The sequence below is a fragment of the Scyliorhinus canicula genome, chromosome 7, assembly GCF_902713615.1.
Source record: "Scyliorhinus canicula chromosome 7, sScyCan1.1, whole genome shotgun sequence".
NCBI classification, from domain to species: Eukaryota; Metazoa; Chordata; class Chondrichthyes; order Carcharhiniformes; family Scyliorhinidae; genus Scyliorhinus; species Scyliorhinus canicula.
Window position 1 is genome coordinate 8,876,043 of NC_052152.1, and position 17,778 is coordinate 8,893,820.

The 17,778-nt window shown below is 51.4% G+C and overlaps 1 protein-coding gene across 4 annotated transcripts in view; it reads right to left on the reverse strand.

Moving 5' to 3' along the window:
• Positions 1–212: 212 nt before the first annotated feature.
• LOC119968723 (lysozyme C-2-like) overlaps positions 213–17,778 on the reverse strand; it is a 71,198-nt gene continuing 53,632 nt past the window's right edge. For all 4 annotated transcript variants that reach the window (XM_038801358.1, XM_038801359.1, XM_038801356.1 and 1 more), the window contains exons 3-5: positions 8,549–8,695; positions 6,607–6,685; positions 213–1,279 (exon numbers count right to left, since the gene is read on the reverse strand). In XM_038801358.1, the coding sequence (XP_038657286.1) occupies positions 1,213–1,279; positions 6,607–6,685; positions 8,549–8,695 (293 nt within the window). In that variant the 3' untranslated portion in view covers positions 213–1,212. The remainder of the gene's footprint in view (positions 1,280–6,606; positions 6,686–8,548; positions 8,696–17,778) is intronic.

Sequence of the window (17,778 nt, forward strand, 5' to 3'; positions counted from 1 at the left end):
CAGGTCCAGTACAGGTACAGTACAGGTACAGGTCCAGTACAGGTCCAGTACAGGTACAGGTCCAGTACAGCCACAGGTCCAGTACAGGTCCAGTACAGGTACAGGTCCAGTACAGGTACAGGGATTGGTGCAAGTTCAGGTACAGGTACAGTTACAGGTCCAATAGGGGAACAGGTCCAGCTCCAGTACTGGTACAGGTCCAGTACAGGTACAGGTCAAATACAGGTATAGGTACAAGTCCAGTAGAGGAACAGGTCCAGGCTCGGTACAGGTTCAGAGCAGGTACAGGTACAGGTACAAGTACAGATACAGGTCCAATACAGGAACAAGTCCAGGTCCAACACATGTACAGGTACACTTACAGGTCCAGTACAGGTACAGATCCTGTACAGGTATAGATACAGACCCAGTACAGGTACAAGTTAAGTACAGGTACAGATGCCATCCATTGCTTTATTTCTACCCTCTGCTGCACAGATGCTTTTTTTTAGGATGTGGGTGTCACTGGCGGGGCCTACATTTATTGAGGCTATTTCAGGGAACAATGAAAAGCCATCCACATTTTTGTGGATCTGGAGTCTTGTGTAGGCCAGTGGAAGATTTATTTACAGAGAGCATTAGTGAATAATTTCATGGCCATCATTAGGCTTTTCTCCCATGATTTAAGGTGGCATGGTGGCAGGGGAGTGGCCATAGGCAGTGTGTTCTTTCAGAGGGTCAGTGTGGACTCAGTGGGCCAAATGGCCTCCTTTTGCACTGTAGGAATTTTATGGTTCTGTTATTTTAATTGAGGTGGGATTTGAATCCAGGTGTCCAGAGCTTTACCCTGGGACACAAGGTCACCACTTCCATTGAAGCTGATCAAAGTCTCCCCCAAGCCTCTCTCACACAACAGATTCGGGAACACCATGGTCCTTATCCTCGGGATTCACATTGGATGATGATTCACACCGATGCTGGGAACGGACATCTCCTGGACCAGGTCCTTCACTCCAGATGGTGACCAGGTAAGGAGGTCACAATTCCTGACAATGAACCACCCCCTCCCCACAGCCTCACCAGCTAAACATGTAGAGAGTGATCCCAGGGGCCTGCCTACCTGTCAGGGCAGTTTAGTGAGATGTGATTGTCCCAACAATGCAAAGCTAACTGGTTAAAGGGTTTCGATAGGGGAGGTGCAAAGGAGAAAGTTGAATGGAGTTTCTTCCATCTTTACTGTGAGCAATCATCCAGAAAGTGACTGACATCTCGGCTCCCGCAGTTCCTTAACCAGCCACGCCTGCAATGAAAAACAGTGTCAGAACTGAAGGACAGGGACAAGAAGTGAACATCCTTCTATCTTGTCTTTTGCACTGACGTGTTTGTCTCCCCCAGCATTGGGGACAGGTCTTTGCTGCTTGATTGTTTGATTGCCCGCCTGCACTCTTCATTGAACCAGGGTTGATCCTGGCTCGGTAGCAATGGTAGAGTGGGATATATGCCTGACTGTGGACGTTACAATCTATGGTTCCTGTCAATAATTCTGCTGCTATTGCTGACAGCACACCGTCCCTCACCTTTGCCCAGTTTTAAATCATTGAATCTGTTCAAAATATATCCCATTTAACAGTGTGGCGATGCCACACAACATACTGGAGGTTAACCATAATGTGAAGATCAGACTTTGGCCGTGATTCATTGAAAATGTTTCTCAGTGTGGTAGCGAGCGGGAGCTTCCCGGTGATGCATGATCAATCACTACTGAAGCAAGATTGTAGTCCAATTGAAGGCTTTAATGAACAAGTAGTTACCCCAGCAGCTCCGGTACAGAATGACTGCTGTGGGTGAAACACAGACTCTTATGCTCCGCCTGCTGGGCGGAACCAGTAGGCAGATTACCATTCATACTACAGTATAAGGTACATCCCACCTAGTTACCGCGATACCCCTAATATAGCCAACCACATTCACCCCCTGTTTAAAAAAGAGTCCGGCAGGGGTGGTGGCCTTGCTTTTACAGTGGTAGAGGTTATAGCGGTACCCTTCGGTGCCTTTACATGCAATACACATATTTACAGACAATTATTTACAAGTTCATTTTACAATGAAACTATCAGCCGGTCGGGGGCCCTGGTCATCCTCTGCGATTGTCGCAGTCACTGCGGTGATGCTGGCGTCGGCTCGGGCATCCATGGCTCTGGGAGCGTGTCGTCTTCAGCTTCATCGCATCCGGATGGGGCCAGTGGGAGGACGGATCCTCCTGGGAAGGGGGCTGCGATGGTGTGCGCCGGTGAAAAAATGGTTGGTGTTGTTGGGGGGGGGGGGGGGGGGGGGGGGGGTTGAGGGTGAGAACCCAGAGGGGGCAGATCCCGGAGGGAGACCGTATCTTGTCGGCCGTCGGAGTGCGCCACATAGGCGTACTGGGGGTTAGCATGGAGGAGATGTACCCTCTCGACCAGTGGGTCCGACTTGTGGGCCAGTACGTGTTTGCGGAGTAGGACGGGTCCGGTGGCTGCCAGCCATGTTGGGAGTGAGGTCCCCGAGGAGGACTTCCTAGGGAAGGCCAGGAGATGTTCATGAGGTGTTTGGTTGGTAGTAGTGCACAGTAGTGATCGGATGGAGTGAAGTGCATCGGGGAGGACCTCCTGCCATCGGGACACTGGGAGATTCTTGGACCGTAGGGCCAGTAGGACGGCCTTCCAGACCGTTCCGTTCTCCCTCTCTACCTGCCCCGTTTCCCCAGATATTGTAACTGGTCGTCCTGCTCGAGGCAATGCCCTTGCTGAGCAGGAATTGATGCAGCTCGTCACTCATGAAGAAGGACCCCCTATCGCTGTGTATGTAGGCGGGGAACTGAACAGGGTAAAGATGCTGTGGAGGGCTTTAATGACAGTGACAGCGGCCATGTCAGGACAGTGGATGGTGAACGGGAACCGGGAGTACTCGTCAATCACGTTCAGGAAGTACGTGTTGCGGTCGGTGGAGGGAAGGGGCTCTTTGAAATCCACGCTGAGGTGTTGAGGGTGCGTGAAAAGAAGGCCACGGGTCTGCCCGCTTGGTTGAGGGTGGCAGCCAGAGATACGTCTGATGCATCGCTCTCAAACTGGAAGGGGAGGGACTCATCAATGGCGTGCATTGTCGCCCTGGCGATGTCTGCTTTGATGCGGCTGAAAGCCTGGCGGGCCTCTGCCGATAGGGGAAAAACCATGGACTGGATTAGTGGACGGGCCTTGTCCGCATAATTGGAGACCCACTGGGCGTAATCAGAAGCCCAGGCAACGTTTCAGGGCCTATGGGCAGTGGGGGAGGGAAAACTCCATGAGGGGGTGCATGCGTTCTGGATCTGGGCCTATGACTCCATCATGCACTACGTAGCCGAGGATGGCTAGGCGATCGGTGCTAAACACGCATTTGTCCTTGTTATAGGTTAAGTTAAGGATTTTTGCGGTATGGAGGAATTTGTGGAGGTTGGTGTTGTTGTCCCGCTGGTCGTGGCCGCAGATGGTGACATTGTCGAGGTACGGGAACGTGGCCTGCAGGCCGTACCGGTCAACCATTCGGTCCATCTCCCATTGGAAGACCGAGACCCCATTTGTGACACCAAAGGGAACCCTTAGGAAGTGGTAGAGCCGCCCATCTGCTTCGAATGCAGTGTACTTGCGGTCGTCCGGGCGAATGGGGAGCTGGTGGTAGGCTGATTTAAGATCTACTGTGGAGAAAACCTTGTATTGCGCTGTCTGGTTGACCATTTCAGATATGCGTGGGAGAGGATACGCGTCGAGCTGCGTAAACCTGTTGATGGTTTGACTGTAGTCTATGACTATCCTATATTTCTCCCCGGTCTTCACAACCACCACTTGAGCTCTCCAGGGGCTGTTGCTGGCCTCGATAATGCCTTCCTTTAGTAACTGTTGGACCTCCGACTTAATGAAGGTCCGGTCCTGGGCGCTGTACCATCTGCTCCTGGTGGCGACGGGTTTGCAATCGGGGGTAAGGTTTGCAAACAGGGAAGGCGGGTCGACTTTGAGGGTCGCGAGGCCACAGACAGTGAGGGGGGAGGATGGGGCCACCGAATTTGAACGTTAATCTTTGCAGGTTACACTGGAAGTCCAGTCCCAGGCCCAAGGCCACCACCCCCACTGGACTCTTTTAACAAAGTCATTGCGCCCTCGAAACCGTCCGCGTCTTCGATAAGCGTGTAGATTTCTGGGCTCACCCTTGAGTGGAAGACTTGCATTTTCTGTTCCTCCGTGGGGGTAGTCGGGGCCGTCCTGATATACCCGTTGAAACATGCCAGCCAATGTTTAAAAGTTGCTGCTGCATTTGCCGCGTGGGGGTTGATTTGTAGACACTCTGGCTCGATGCGGAGAGCAGCCATCCTTCAATTTTGTTGCTCCAGAAGCTAGTGACTTGAAACAAACCTGTTGGACTTTAACCTGGTGTTGTAAGGCTTCTTACTGTGCCCACCCCAGTCCAACGCCGGCATCTCGACACTGTGGGACTACAACAGGGTAGACCCAGGGATAATGGCGGTGGTGACTGGAAAATGGTCTGTGAATTATGATTCCGTGAGTATGACTAGTCTGTTGCAGAGTTGGCCCAAGCCCCCAAAGGTTTAAAAGGAGGATTTTGGAGACTCGACAGGGCTGAGATTGCCGATGTCATTTCTGGAACGTTGGTAAATGTGGGTGTTCTGTCCCAGCTTCATCCTTAAAAGTGGGGAGAATTTGTTTTTTCATTTTCTTGGAAACTTTCAGTGATTAGCTATAAAAGTTTTAAAGATGGGGAAAAGGGGGCTGTTTGACTGACAGACCAGGCAAATCGATAGAGGATCAATCCACTTGCCAGTCGGTTACAGGAAGTCATTGAGGCAGGAGGATGGAGAAAAGGCAGCAATACTGGACGGGGAAGCTTGTGGGCAGTGGTCATTTGATAACGCCTCCAGAAATTACCCCAACCGGGGTTGGCCGTGTGGTGTTCTTTGTGTTGATCCTTTAGGATGGTTGGTGTAGTGTTCACAAAGACCACAGTCTAGCTTTTCCTCAAACAAACTATGATTTTATTTGCATTACTGAAACTGGGATTCGACACTTAGTCCTTAAGAATACAGAACTGACCAATAACATCTAACTACGCTCATAAGACCATAAGACCATAAGACATAGGAGTGGAAGTAAGGCCATTCGGCCCATCGAGTCCACTCCGCCATTCAATCATGGCTGATGGGCATTTCAACTCCACCTACCAGCATTCTCCCCGTAGCCCTTAATTCCTCGCGACATCAAGAATTTATCTATCTCTGCCTTGAAGCCATTTAGCGTCCCGGCCTCCACTGCACTCCGCGGCAATGAATTCCACAGGCCCACCACTCTCTGGCTGAAGAAATGTCTCCGCATTTCTGTTCTGAATTTACCCCCTCTAATTCTAAGGCTGTGCCCACGGGTCCTCGTCTCCTCGCCTAACGGAAACAGTTTCTTTGCGTCCACCCTTTCTAAGCCATGTATTATCTTGTAAGTTTCTATTAGATCTCCCCTTAACCTTCTAAACTTCAATGAATACAATCCCAGGATCCTCAGCCATTCATCATATGTTAGACCTGCCATTCCAGGGATCATCCGTGTGAATCTCCGCTGGACACGCTCCAGTGCCAGTATGTCCTTCCTGAGATGTGGGGCCCAAAACTGGACACAGTACTCCAAATGGGGCCTAACCAGAGCCTTATAGAGGCTCAGTAGCACATCGCTGCTTTTATATTCCAACCCTCTTGAGATAAATGACAACATTGCATTCGCTTTCTTAATCACAGATTCAACCTGCATGTTTACCTTTAGGGAATCCTCGACTAGCACTCCCAGATCCCTTTGTACTTTGGCATTATGAATTTTCTCACCGTTCAGAAAGTAGTCTATGCTTGGATTCTTTTTTCCAAAGTGCAAGACCTCACATTTTCTCACGTTGAATTGCATCAGCCATTTCCTGCATCACTCTCCCAAACTGTCTAGATCCTTTTGCAGCCTCCCCACTTCCTCAGCACTACCTGCCTGACCACCTAACTTTGTATCATCGGCAAACTTCGCTAGAATGCCCCCAGTCCCTTCATCCAGATCATTAATATATATGGTGAACAGCTGCGGCCCCAACACTGAACCCTGTGGGACACCGCTGGTCACCGGCTGCCATTCCGAAAAAGAACCTTTTATCCCAACTCTCTGCCTTCTGTCAGACAGCCAATCCTCAACCCACCTCACCTCGAACACCATGGGCCCTCACCTTACTCAGCAGCCTCCTGTGTGGCACCTTATCAAAGGCCTTTGGAAATCCAGATAGACCACATCCACTGGGTTTCCCTGGTCTAACCTACTTGTCTCATCTACTGCTAAACTCACCACTGGTATAAACTATAATCTAACCTTACTCACACTATCTGCTCTAATGACCTTCACTCGCTATCTCCTGCATACACGCTACTCTCGACATTACATTAACCCTTGCAATGCTGATAGTTACGATAATACCACAGGCTGCAGTACTTTCCAACTTGAGGTTCCATTTAAATGCAATAAATCCATTGTTTTGAATTCTAAATAGTTAGCGAGAGACAAGATAATGTAGCAGGGATCGACATACCACGCTTCCATTCCAACGTGGGCCTGCGATACAATTATAGCACATCTAATATCATCAGTGATATCGTTGTCCAACAAATCTATAACAGAGAATATCAAAACCTGTTACACATCCACCATTACAACAGAGACACCATTGTGCCAACCAGTATTTCAATTGCAGTCAGAAGGTGGCTTACTCTTTGCAGAATTCCCAACCTCCGAGCTGCTTTTGTAACCACATTATTTATACATTCATAGAGCTTACAGTGCAGAAGGAGGCCATTCGGCCCATTGAGTCAAAGAGCACCCTGCTGAAGCCCACGTCTCTATCCTATCCCCCTAACCCCCACTTAACCTTTTTCTGACACTAAGGGCAATTTATCATGGCCAATCCACCTAACCCACGCATCTTTGGACTGTGGGTGGAAACCGGAGCACCCGGAGGAAACCCACGCAGACACGGGGAGAACGTGCAGACTTCACACAGACAGTGACCCAAGCCGGGAATCGAACCTGGGACCCTGGAGCTGTGAAGCAACTGTGCTAACAATTGTGTGACCGTGCTGCCCTACGTCTGGATCCAGTTCAATTTCTGATCAATGGTAACCCCCCTCTCCGGATGTTGAGCGTGGGAGGTTGAACGATGATAATGCCATTTAATACAAAGAGAAGATGGTTAGATTCCCTCTTATTTGAGCTGGCCATTGTCTGGCACACATTACTTGCCAATAACTAAATGTTGTCACTTGCTGCACATGGACATGGACTGCTTCACTATCTGAGGAGGTGCGGATGGTGCTGAACCTTGTTGAATCATCAACAAGCACCTCGATTCTGACCTTAAGATGGAGTGAAGGTAATTCAGGATGCAGGTGAAGAGAGTTGGGCCCTGGACTTTACCGTAAGGAACTCCAGCAATGATGCCTCAGGACAGAGATAACTGATGTCTGACACCCACATCCATTTTCCTTGATGCAAGATATGATCCCGACCAGTGGAGAGTTTTGCCCTGATTCCCATCGACCAGTTTTGCTCGGGCACCTTGATACCACACAATGCGGCCTCCCTGTTGAAATCTATCCCATTTAGCCACACAACATGATGGAAGGTATCCTCAGTGTGCAGACAGGACTTTTCACGTTTTAAGAATATATCAAAGTGCTTTACAGCCAATGAAATGTTTTTTGAGGTGTAGTCATGTTGCAAAGTAGAAAATCTGGCAGTAAACATGCAAAAAGCAAACTCCCACACAAGCAATTGCATAATATAGAACATAGAACATAGAACAGTACAGCACAGAACAGACCCTTCGGCCCTCGATGTTGTGCCGAGCAATGATCACCCTACTTAAACCCACGTAACCCGTATACCCGTAACCCAACAATCCCCCCATTAACCTTACACTACGGGCAATTTAGCATGGCCAATCCACCTAACCCGCACATCTTTGGACTGTGGGAGGAAACCGGAGCACCCGGAGGAAACCCACGCACACACGGGGAGGACGTGCAGACTCCAGACAGACAGTGACCCAGCCGGGAATCGAACCTGGGACCCTGGAGCTGTGAAGCATTGATGCTAACCACCATGCTACCGTGAGGCCCCAACAGCACAGTACAGTTATCAACTCTTGCAGTATTGTTTCTGAAGGGAAAAAAGGTTAATCCTGGACAGTAGTGACAACTCCCGAGTGCATCTGCAAAATGGTGGCCCTAAGGTCTTTCAAATCAGGCAGGGACTCAGTTTAACACAGGATCTGAAAGTTGGCGTCTCCGGCAGTGCCGCACTCCTGCAGCACTGGACCAGGAAATTCCAGCCCGGAGCTGGTATTCAACTCTCTCAAACTGGACCCCAACCCACACTCTTCTGATTCAGAGATTGTGAGCGCTCCTCACTGACCCACAGCTCACAACTGATAACCAAAATAAGGGGCACAATCAGTGCGGCGCCGGTTGACTTACTGTTACAGCTGATCCCACACAGATTTTTGCTGAATTGGGAAGTGCCATCATCGCACCAGTCGCCACCGTAAATCTGGAAGATCCCGTACAGATTCCCTGCTTTGGCACCTGTGTTGAAGCCACTTTCAGTTTCAGCTAAGCAGACCCCTATAATTCCAATGGCACAAGAGTGATATTGGTTGTAATTATTGCACCAATTTTCCTCCTGTTAAACCTTTGCGCTTTGTGTTAACTGTCGCAAGAAGCTCGTTAATACTGTCAAAACCGCGTGGTCTCCAACTGTCCAGCCATTGAAAATTCATCTGCACGACCCCGCTTTCAGCAGCGCTGACTCTAAAATACCAGAAACCTTGGGCTGGATTCTCCGCAGCCCTGCGCCAAAATCGCATTTGGCGAGGAGGGGGGGGGGGGGGGGGGGGGGGGGGGGAGAGAATCCATTTTCAAGCTGAAATCGGGCCTAACACCAGTCCGCCGATTCTCTGGGACCCGAGAATCGCCGTGTTCGCGGAGTACTCCGCGCGGTGGGGAGGCCATTACCAGAGGCCCGCACAGAGATCCTCCTCTCCCAACCGGCCGAGTTCCCGACGGCGTTCAGGAAGCTCACGTGGCGACTGCGGACTCAGTGCACGGCCGTCCTGGTTGGGGGGGGGGGGGGGGGGGAAATCGGGTACCGGGGGTGGGGAGGAACCTTATGGGCGGCTGGGGGACAGATCGGGCCGGTCAGATCTTCGGGCGGGCAGCGAATCGTGGGGGCCAACATTCTTCAGCTGCCTCCGCGGTCCGAGTCCGCCATGGCGCTCGGTGCGGCTGCTGGAGGCCGCCGCCGTGTGCATGCGCATACTCAGAACCGGAAGTGCGGGGGCCCGTATCAGCAGCTAAAGCTGCGTGAATCACTCTGGGTCCCTGCTAGCCCCCTGCAGGTGAGTGAATTAGCTGATCATTTTTACCGGAAACTCGGGAGTGAAACGCCAGCGTTTCTAAGCCGGCATTAGTAGTCCCATTTTGGGAGAATCCAGCCCCTTTTATACTTTACCAGAGCTTTATCAGTTCAGTTACTGAAATGAAAGTTGTCACGGTCCCAGAGGACCACAGCTGCTTTCTCCATGGAGGGGCAGAGCTGGTGGTGGTGGGTGGTTCAACCTGAGGGTCATTCCACCTCAAGCGAGGTTGCCAAGGCAGGCCCTTCATCAATAACCTCAGCCAAGTACGGGAATTGAACCCACGCTGCTGACCTCGCTCTGCATCGCGAACCAGCCATCTAACCAACTGTGCGAACCGACCCCCCCTAGTTAATAGAATATTAGAGATGGGGGAGAAAATACAGTTTGACTGGGTCAGAGAGTTAAAGTCGTAAGGTGTGGTGAATTGTGCTGACTGTCCCTTGAAGGGCAACTCAGTAGAAGGGGATCACCTGGCTTGGGGGAACCAATGGGGACTCAGAGGGTGGAGTCCTCTCTTAGGTTGTAGACTTGTAGAGACTGAGGGCGTAAGCTGCTTTAGCACAGCCTTGTGGGCTCCTGGCCTCGAGACGTTTATTAATAATAAATAACTTTCTTGTTTCTGATGAAATCTGTAAACATGCATCATTACATCTGGCGATGAGGATAAAACTATGATGTCACTGCCTCTGGCCTTACATCTATGAGTAGCCTGTTTTGATCAAAGTCTGAAAAAAGAAGTACTCGGCCAAATGCCTCTCTTTGGGCAAGTGGGCCCATTTGAGATGTTGAGATATTGCGGGACTCTGAGTAATGTAGAATCAGAAAAGATGGAAAGCTCCAAGCTGCTTGGGCAACGGAGAGAACACGCCAGGAGCCTTGGGTCAGAATCCACAGGAAGGGGGAACGAAAGTCAGGAACGTATGCCCATTCGCATAGCAGACCAGGAGGCGAGGCCATCTGTGGGGCCCAATGAGGCACAGACTCAGAACAAATCTGAACTGGCCGGCAGAGTCAAAAGTTTGGAATCGGGTAACTTCAGAAAAATGAGAGAAAATTACTCTCGGAAGCAAGACGCTGATTTTGAGTTGAAGGAAAAGTTAAGTTGAAAACAAAGAGTTGCTGCAGGGTTTTTTTTTAAAATAGGAGGAGACTGAAAGCTGTGTTTTGGTGGCATAGGTGGCATGGTGGCACAGTGGTTGGAACTGTGAACCCGGGTTCGATTCCAACCTTGGGTCACTGTCTGTGCGGAGTCTGCGCCTTCTCCCCGTGTCTGCGCGGGTTTCCTCCGGGCGCTCTAGTTTCCTCCCACAGTCAACGTTGTGCAGGTTAGGTGGATTGGCCACGCTATGATTGCCCCTTAATGTCAAAAGATGTTTAGATTAGGTGGGGTTGGGGCAGCACGGTGGCACAGTGCCCAGCACAGCTGCCTCACGGCGCTGAGGTCCCAGGTTCGATCCCAGCTCTGGGTCACTGTCAGTGTGGAGTTTGCACATTCTCCCCGTGTTTGCGTGGGTTTCACCCCCACAACCCAAAGATATGCTAGATAGGTGGATTGGCCACGCTAAATTGCCCCTTAATTGGAAAAAATGAATTGGGTACTCTAAATTTATTTAAAAAAAGGTTAGGTGGGGTTACAAGATAAAATGACTGACAGCAAACTTATAAAAAAAAGTTGTAAAATTTACAAAATGAAGTGAAGAAGAAAGAGAGATTAATGACGCAATGTAGAATAAGCTGAACTCCATGAAAAATCAGCTAGAAAATAAGAACAAGTCGAGTGAAGAATTGAATCAGGAAAGAACTGTCACGACATAAGTCCGTGTTCTATTGTGACGTGTGCCTGCATGCAGTATCATGTAAGGTGCGAGGGTTATCGTGGGACTGGAGAGTGTCACTACCTGTAGAGTGATTTTTGTAGCCACATGGTCATAGAACCATCTTGGACAGAACTCAATGGGCAGCAAACCTCCATGGACCAGCATCATACAAGACCAGATCTGGAATTGTACATAGTTAAAGCCTACCAATCAAAGTGTTTATGTTGAAACACGCAAACCTCAAGATCTAATCACTGAGCCATCACCACTGAAAACAAAAAGAAAACATTTTAAGTGCATAAAAAGAAACTTCAGGAGTGGATCAACTTGGATACCTGTAATTACTGTGGGCTAAACAGCCAACTTGTAATGCAGAACAAGGCAGCAGCATGGTTCAATTGCCACACCGGCCTCCCCGAACAGGCGCCGGAATGTGGCGACTAGGGGCTTTTCACAGTAACTTCATTGAAGTTGTGGCAATACCTACTTGTGACAATAAGCGATTATTATTATTACTGTCTCTGGGACTGGACTCCTGTCGTACGCAGTAGACATGGAGGAATGGATCGTTGGTAAACATATTACATTGAGGAGCAGAGAGATGCTCCAGCAGTCAGTGCTGACATCAAAAATGTGATCTGTGTGGAATTTGCACATTCTCCCCGTGTTTGTGTGGGTTTCGCACCCACATTGTAAAGATGTGTAGCGTAGGTGGAATGGCCATGCAAATTGCCCCTTAATTGGAAAAACTGAACTGGGCACTCTAAATTAATTTGAAAAAAAGAAATGTTGTCGACCATGGAAGCAGCGAAATACCTGATTGACATTTTGCCAACATAACTGAAGTTTTGGTGGAAGCAATTAGTGATGAACTGCCTTTGGCAGTGCTCCACTGTGCCGGTGCCCCACTGTGCCTGTGCCCCACTGTGCCTGTGCCCCACTGTGCCTGTCCACACTGTACCTGTCCACACTGTGCCTGTGCCCCACTGTGCCTGTCCACACTGTGCCTGTCCACACTGTGCCTGTCCACACTGTGCCTGTCCACACTGTACCTGTCCACACTGTACCTGTCCACACTGTGCCTGTCCACACTGTGCCTGTCCACACTGTGCCTGTCCACACTGTGCCTGTCCACACTGTACCTGTCCACACTGTACCTGTCCACACTGTACCTGTCCACACTGTACCTGTCCACACTGTACCTGTCCACACTGTACCTGTCCACACTGTACCTGTCCACACTGTGCCTGTACACACCGTGCCTGTACACACTGTACCTGTACACACTGTACCTGTACACACTGTACCTGTCCACACTGTACTTGTCCACACTGTGCCTGTGCCACACTGTACCTCTCCAAATGTGCCAGTCCACACTGTACCTGAGCACACTGTACCTGAGCCCCACTGTGCCTGTACACACTGTACCTGTCCACACTGTACCTGTCCAACTGTACCTGTACACACTGTACCTGTCCACACTGTACCTGTCCACACTGTACCTGTCCACACTGTACCTGTCCACACTGTACCTGTCCACACTGTACCTGCCCACACTGTACCTGTCCACACTGTACCTGAGCCCCACTGTGCCTGTACACACTGTACCTGTCCACACTGTACCTGTCCACACTGTACCTGTCCACACTGTACCTGCCCACACTGTACCTGCCCACACTGTGCCTGTCCACACTGTGCCTGTCCACACTGTGCCTGTCCACACTGTACCTGTCCACACTGTACCTGTCCACACTGTACCTGTCCACACTGTACCTGTCCACACTGTACCTGCCCACACTGTACCTGCCCACACTGTACCTGTCCACACTGTGCCTGTCCACACTGTACCTGTCCACACTGTACCTGTCCACACTGTACCTGTCCACACTGTACCTGTCCACACTGTACCTGCCCACACTGTACCTCTCCAAATGTGCCAGTCCACACTGTACCTGAGCCCCACTGTACCTGTCCACACTGTACCTGTCCACACTGTGCCTGTGCCACACTGTACCTGTCCACACTGTGCCTGTGCCACACTGTACCTGTCCACACTGTACCTGTCCACACTGTGCCTGTCCACACAGTGCCTGTCCACACTGTACCTGTCCACACTGTACCTGTCCACATTGTACCTGTCCAACTGTGCCTGTCCACACTGTACCTGTCCACACTGTACCTGTCCACACTGTGCCTGTCCACACTGTACCTGTCCACACTGTACCTGTCCACACTGTGCCTGTCCACACTGTACCTGTCTACACTGTACCTGTCCACACTGTACCTGTCCACACTGTACCTGAGCCACACTGTACCTGTCCACACTGTGCCTGTCCACACTGTGCCTGTCCACACTGCGCCTGTCCACACTGTACCTGTGCCACACTGTACCTGTCCACACTGTACCTGTGCCACACTGTACCTGTCCACACTGTACCTGTCCGCATTGTACCTGTCCGCACTGTACCTGTCCACACTGTACCTGAGCCACACTGTACCTGAGCCACACGGTACCTGTCCACACTGTACCTGTCCACACTGTACTTGTCCACACTGCGATAGTCCACACTGTACCTGTCCACACTGTGCCTGTCCACACTGTACCTGTCCACACTGTACCTGTCCACACTGTGCCTGTCCACACTGTGCCTGTCCACACTGGGCCTGTCCACACTGTGCCTGTCCACATTGTACTTGTCCACACTGTACCTGTCCACACTGTACCTGTCCACACTGTACCTGTCCAACTGTACCTGTCCACGCTGTATCTGTCCACGCTGTACCTGTCACACTGTACCTGTCCACACTGTACCTGTCCACACTGTACCTGTCCACACTGTACCTGTCCACACTGTACCTGTCCACACTGTACCTGTCCACACTGTACCTGTCCACACTGTGCCTGAGCCCCACTGTTCCTGTCCACACTGTACCTGTCCACACTGTACCTGTCCACACTGTGCCTGTGACACACTGTACCTGTCCACACTGTACCTGTCCAACTGTACCTGTCCACACAGTACCTGTCCACACTGTGCCTGTCCACACTGTGCCTGTCCACACTGTGCCTGTCCACACTGTGCCTGTCCACACTGTACCTGTCCACACTGTACCTGTGCCACACTGTTCCTGTCCACACTGTACCTGTCCACACTGTACCTGTGCCACACTGTGCCTGTGCCACACTGTTCCTGTCCACACTGTGCCTGTCCACACTGTGCCTGTCCACACTGTGCCTGTGCCCCACTGTGCCTGTCCACACTGTGCCTGTCCACACTGTTCCTGTCCACACTGTACCTGTCCACACTGTACCTGTCCACACTGTACCTGTCCACACTGTACCTGAGCCCCACTGTTCCTGTCCAACTGTACCTGTCCACACTGTACCTGTCCACACTGTACCTGTCCACACTGTACCTGTCCACACTGTACCTGTCCACACTGTACCTGTCCACACTGTGCCTGTCCACACTGTACATGACCACACTGTACCTGTCCACACTGTACCTGTGCCACACTGTACCTGTCCACACTGTACCTGTGCCACACTGTACCTGCCAACACTGTACCAGTGCCATACTGTACCTGTCCACACTGTACCTGTCCACACTCTACCTGTCCACACTGTACCTGTGCCACACTGTACCTGTCTACACTGTACCTGTGCCACACTGTACCTGTCCACACTGTACCTGTCCATACTGTACCTGTCCACACTGTACCTGTGCCACACTGTACCTGTCCACACTGTACCTGTCCACACTGTACCTGTCCACACTGTACCTGTCCACACTGTACCTGTCCACACTGTACCTGTCCACACTGTACCTGTCCACACTGTACCTGAGCCACACTGTACCTGAGCCACACTGTACCTGTGCCACACTGTACCTGTCCACACTGTACCTGTGCCACACTGTACCTGTGCCACACTGTACCTGTCCACACTGTACCTGTGCCACACTGTACCTGTCCACACTGTACCTGTGCCACACTGTACCTGTCCACACTGTACCTGTCCACACTGTACCTGTGCCACACTGTACCTGTGCCACACTGTACCTGTGCCACACTGTACCTGTCCACACTGTACCTGTGCCACACTGTACCTGTCCACACTGTACCTGTGCCACACTGTACCTGTGCCACACTGTACCTGTCCACACTGTGCCTGTGCCACACGTACCTGTCCAACTGTACCTGTCCACACTGTACCTGTCAAACTGTACCTGTCCACGCTGTACCTGTCCAACAGTACCTGTCCACACTGTACCTGTCCAACTGTAACTGTCCACACTGTGCCTGTGCCACACTGTACCTGAGCCACACTGTACCTGTGCCACACTGTGCCTGTCCACACTGTACCTGAGCCACACTGTACCTGTCCACACTGCACCTGTCCACACTGTACCTGTCTACACTACGTGTAACACACTGTACCTGTCCATACTGTACCTGTCCACGCTGTACCTGTCCACGCTGTACCTGTCCACACTGTACCTATCCACACTGTATCTGTCCATACTGTACCTGTCCACACTGTACCTGTCCACACTGTACCTGTCCACACTATACCTGTCCAACTGTACCTGTCCACACTGTACCTGTCCAACTGTACCTGTCCACACTGTACCTGTCCACACTGTACCTGTCCACACTGTACCTGTCCAACTGTACCTGTCCACACTGTACCTGTCCAACTGTACCTGTCCACACTGTACCTGTCCAACTGTACCTGTCCACACTGTACCTGTCCAACTGTACCTGTCCACACTGTACCTGTCCAACTGTACCTGTCCACACTGTACCTGTCCACACTGTACCTGTGCCACACTGTACCTGTCCAACCTGTGCCTGTCCACACTGTACCTGTCCACACTGTACCTGTCCACACTGTACCTGTCCAACTGTACCTGTACACACTGTGCCTGTCCACACTGTACCTGTGCCACACTGTACCTGCCCACACTGTGCCTGTGCCACACTGTTCCTGTCCACACTGTACCTGTCCAACTGTACCTGTCCACACTGTACCTGAGCCCCACTGTTTCTGTGCTACGCTGCACCTGTCCACACTGTACCTGTCCACACTGTGCCTGTGCCACACTGTACCTGCCCACACTGTGCCTATGCCACACTGTTTCTTTCCACACTGTACCTGTCCACACTGTACCTGTCCACACTGTACCTGTCCACACTGTACCTGTCCACACTGTACCTGTCCACACTGTGCCTGTGCCACACTGTGCCTGTGCCACACTGTACCTGTGCCACACTGTCCGTGTCCACACTGTACGTGTCCACACTGTACGTGTCCACACTGTGCCTGTCCACACTGTGCCTGTCCACACTGTACCTGTGCCACACTGTACCTGTCTACACTGTGCCTGTCCACGCTGTACCTGTCCACACTGTACCTGTCCATACTGTACCTGTCCATACTGTACCTGTCCACACTGTACCTGTCCACACTGTACCTGTCTACACTGTACCTGTCTACACTGTGCCTGTCCACGCTGTACCTGTCCACACTGTACCTGTCCATACTGTACCTGTCCACACTGTACCTGTGCCACACTGTACCTGTCCAACTGTACCTGTCCACACTGTACCTGTCCACACTGTACCTGTGCCCCACTGTGCCTGTCCACACTGTACCTGTCCAACTGTACCTGTCCACACTCTACCTGTGCCCCACTGTGCCTGTACACACTGTACCTGTCCACACTGTACTTGTCCACACTGTACTTGTCCACACTGTGCCTGTGCCACACTGTACCTCTCCAAATGTGCCAGTCCACACTGTACCTGAGCACCACTGTGCCAGTCAACACTGTACCTGTCCACACTGTACCTGTCCACACTGTACCTGTCCACACTGCCTGTACACACTGTACCTGCCCACACTGTACCTGTACACACTGTACCTGTCCACACTGTACCTGAGCCCCACTGTGCCTGTCCACACTGTACCTGTCCACACTGTACCTGTCCACACTGTACCTGCCCACACTGTACCTGCCCACACTGTACCTGCCCACACTGTACCTGTCCACACTGTACCTGTCCACACTGTACCTGTCCACACTGTACCTGTCCACACTGTACCTGTCCACACTGTACCTGTCCACACTGTACCTGCCCACACTGTACCTCTCCAAATGTGCCAGTCCACACTGTACCTGAGCCCCACTGTACCTGTCCACACTGTACCTGTCCACACTGTGCCTGTGCCACACTGTGCCTCTCCAAATGTGCCAGTCCACACTGTACCTGAGCCCCACTGTACCTGTCCACACTGTACCTGTGCCACACTGTACCTGTGCCACACTGTACCTGTCCACACTGTGCCTGTGCCACACTGTACCTGTCCACACTGTACCTGTCCAACTGTGCCTGTCCACACAGTACCTGTCCACACTGTACCTGTCCACATTGTACCTGTCCAACTGTGCCTGTCCACACTGTACCT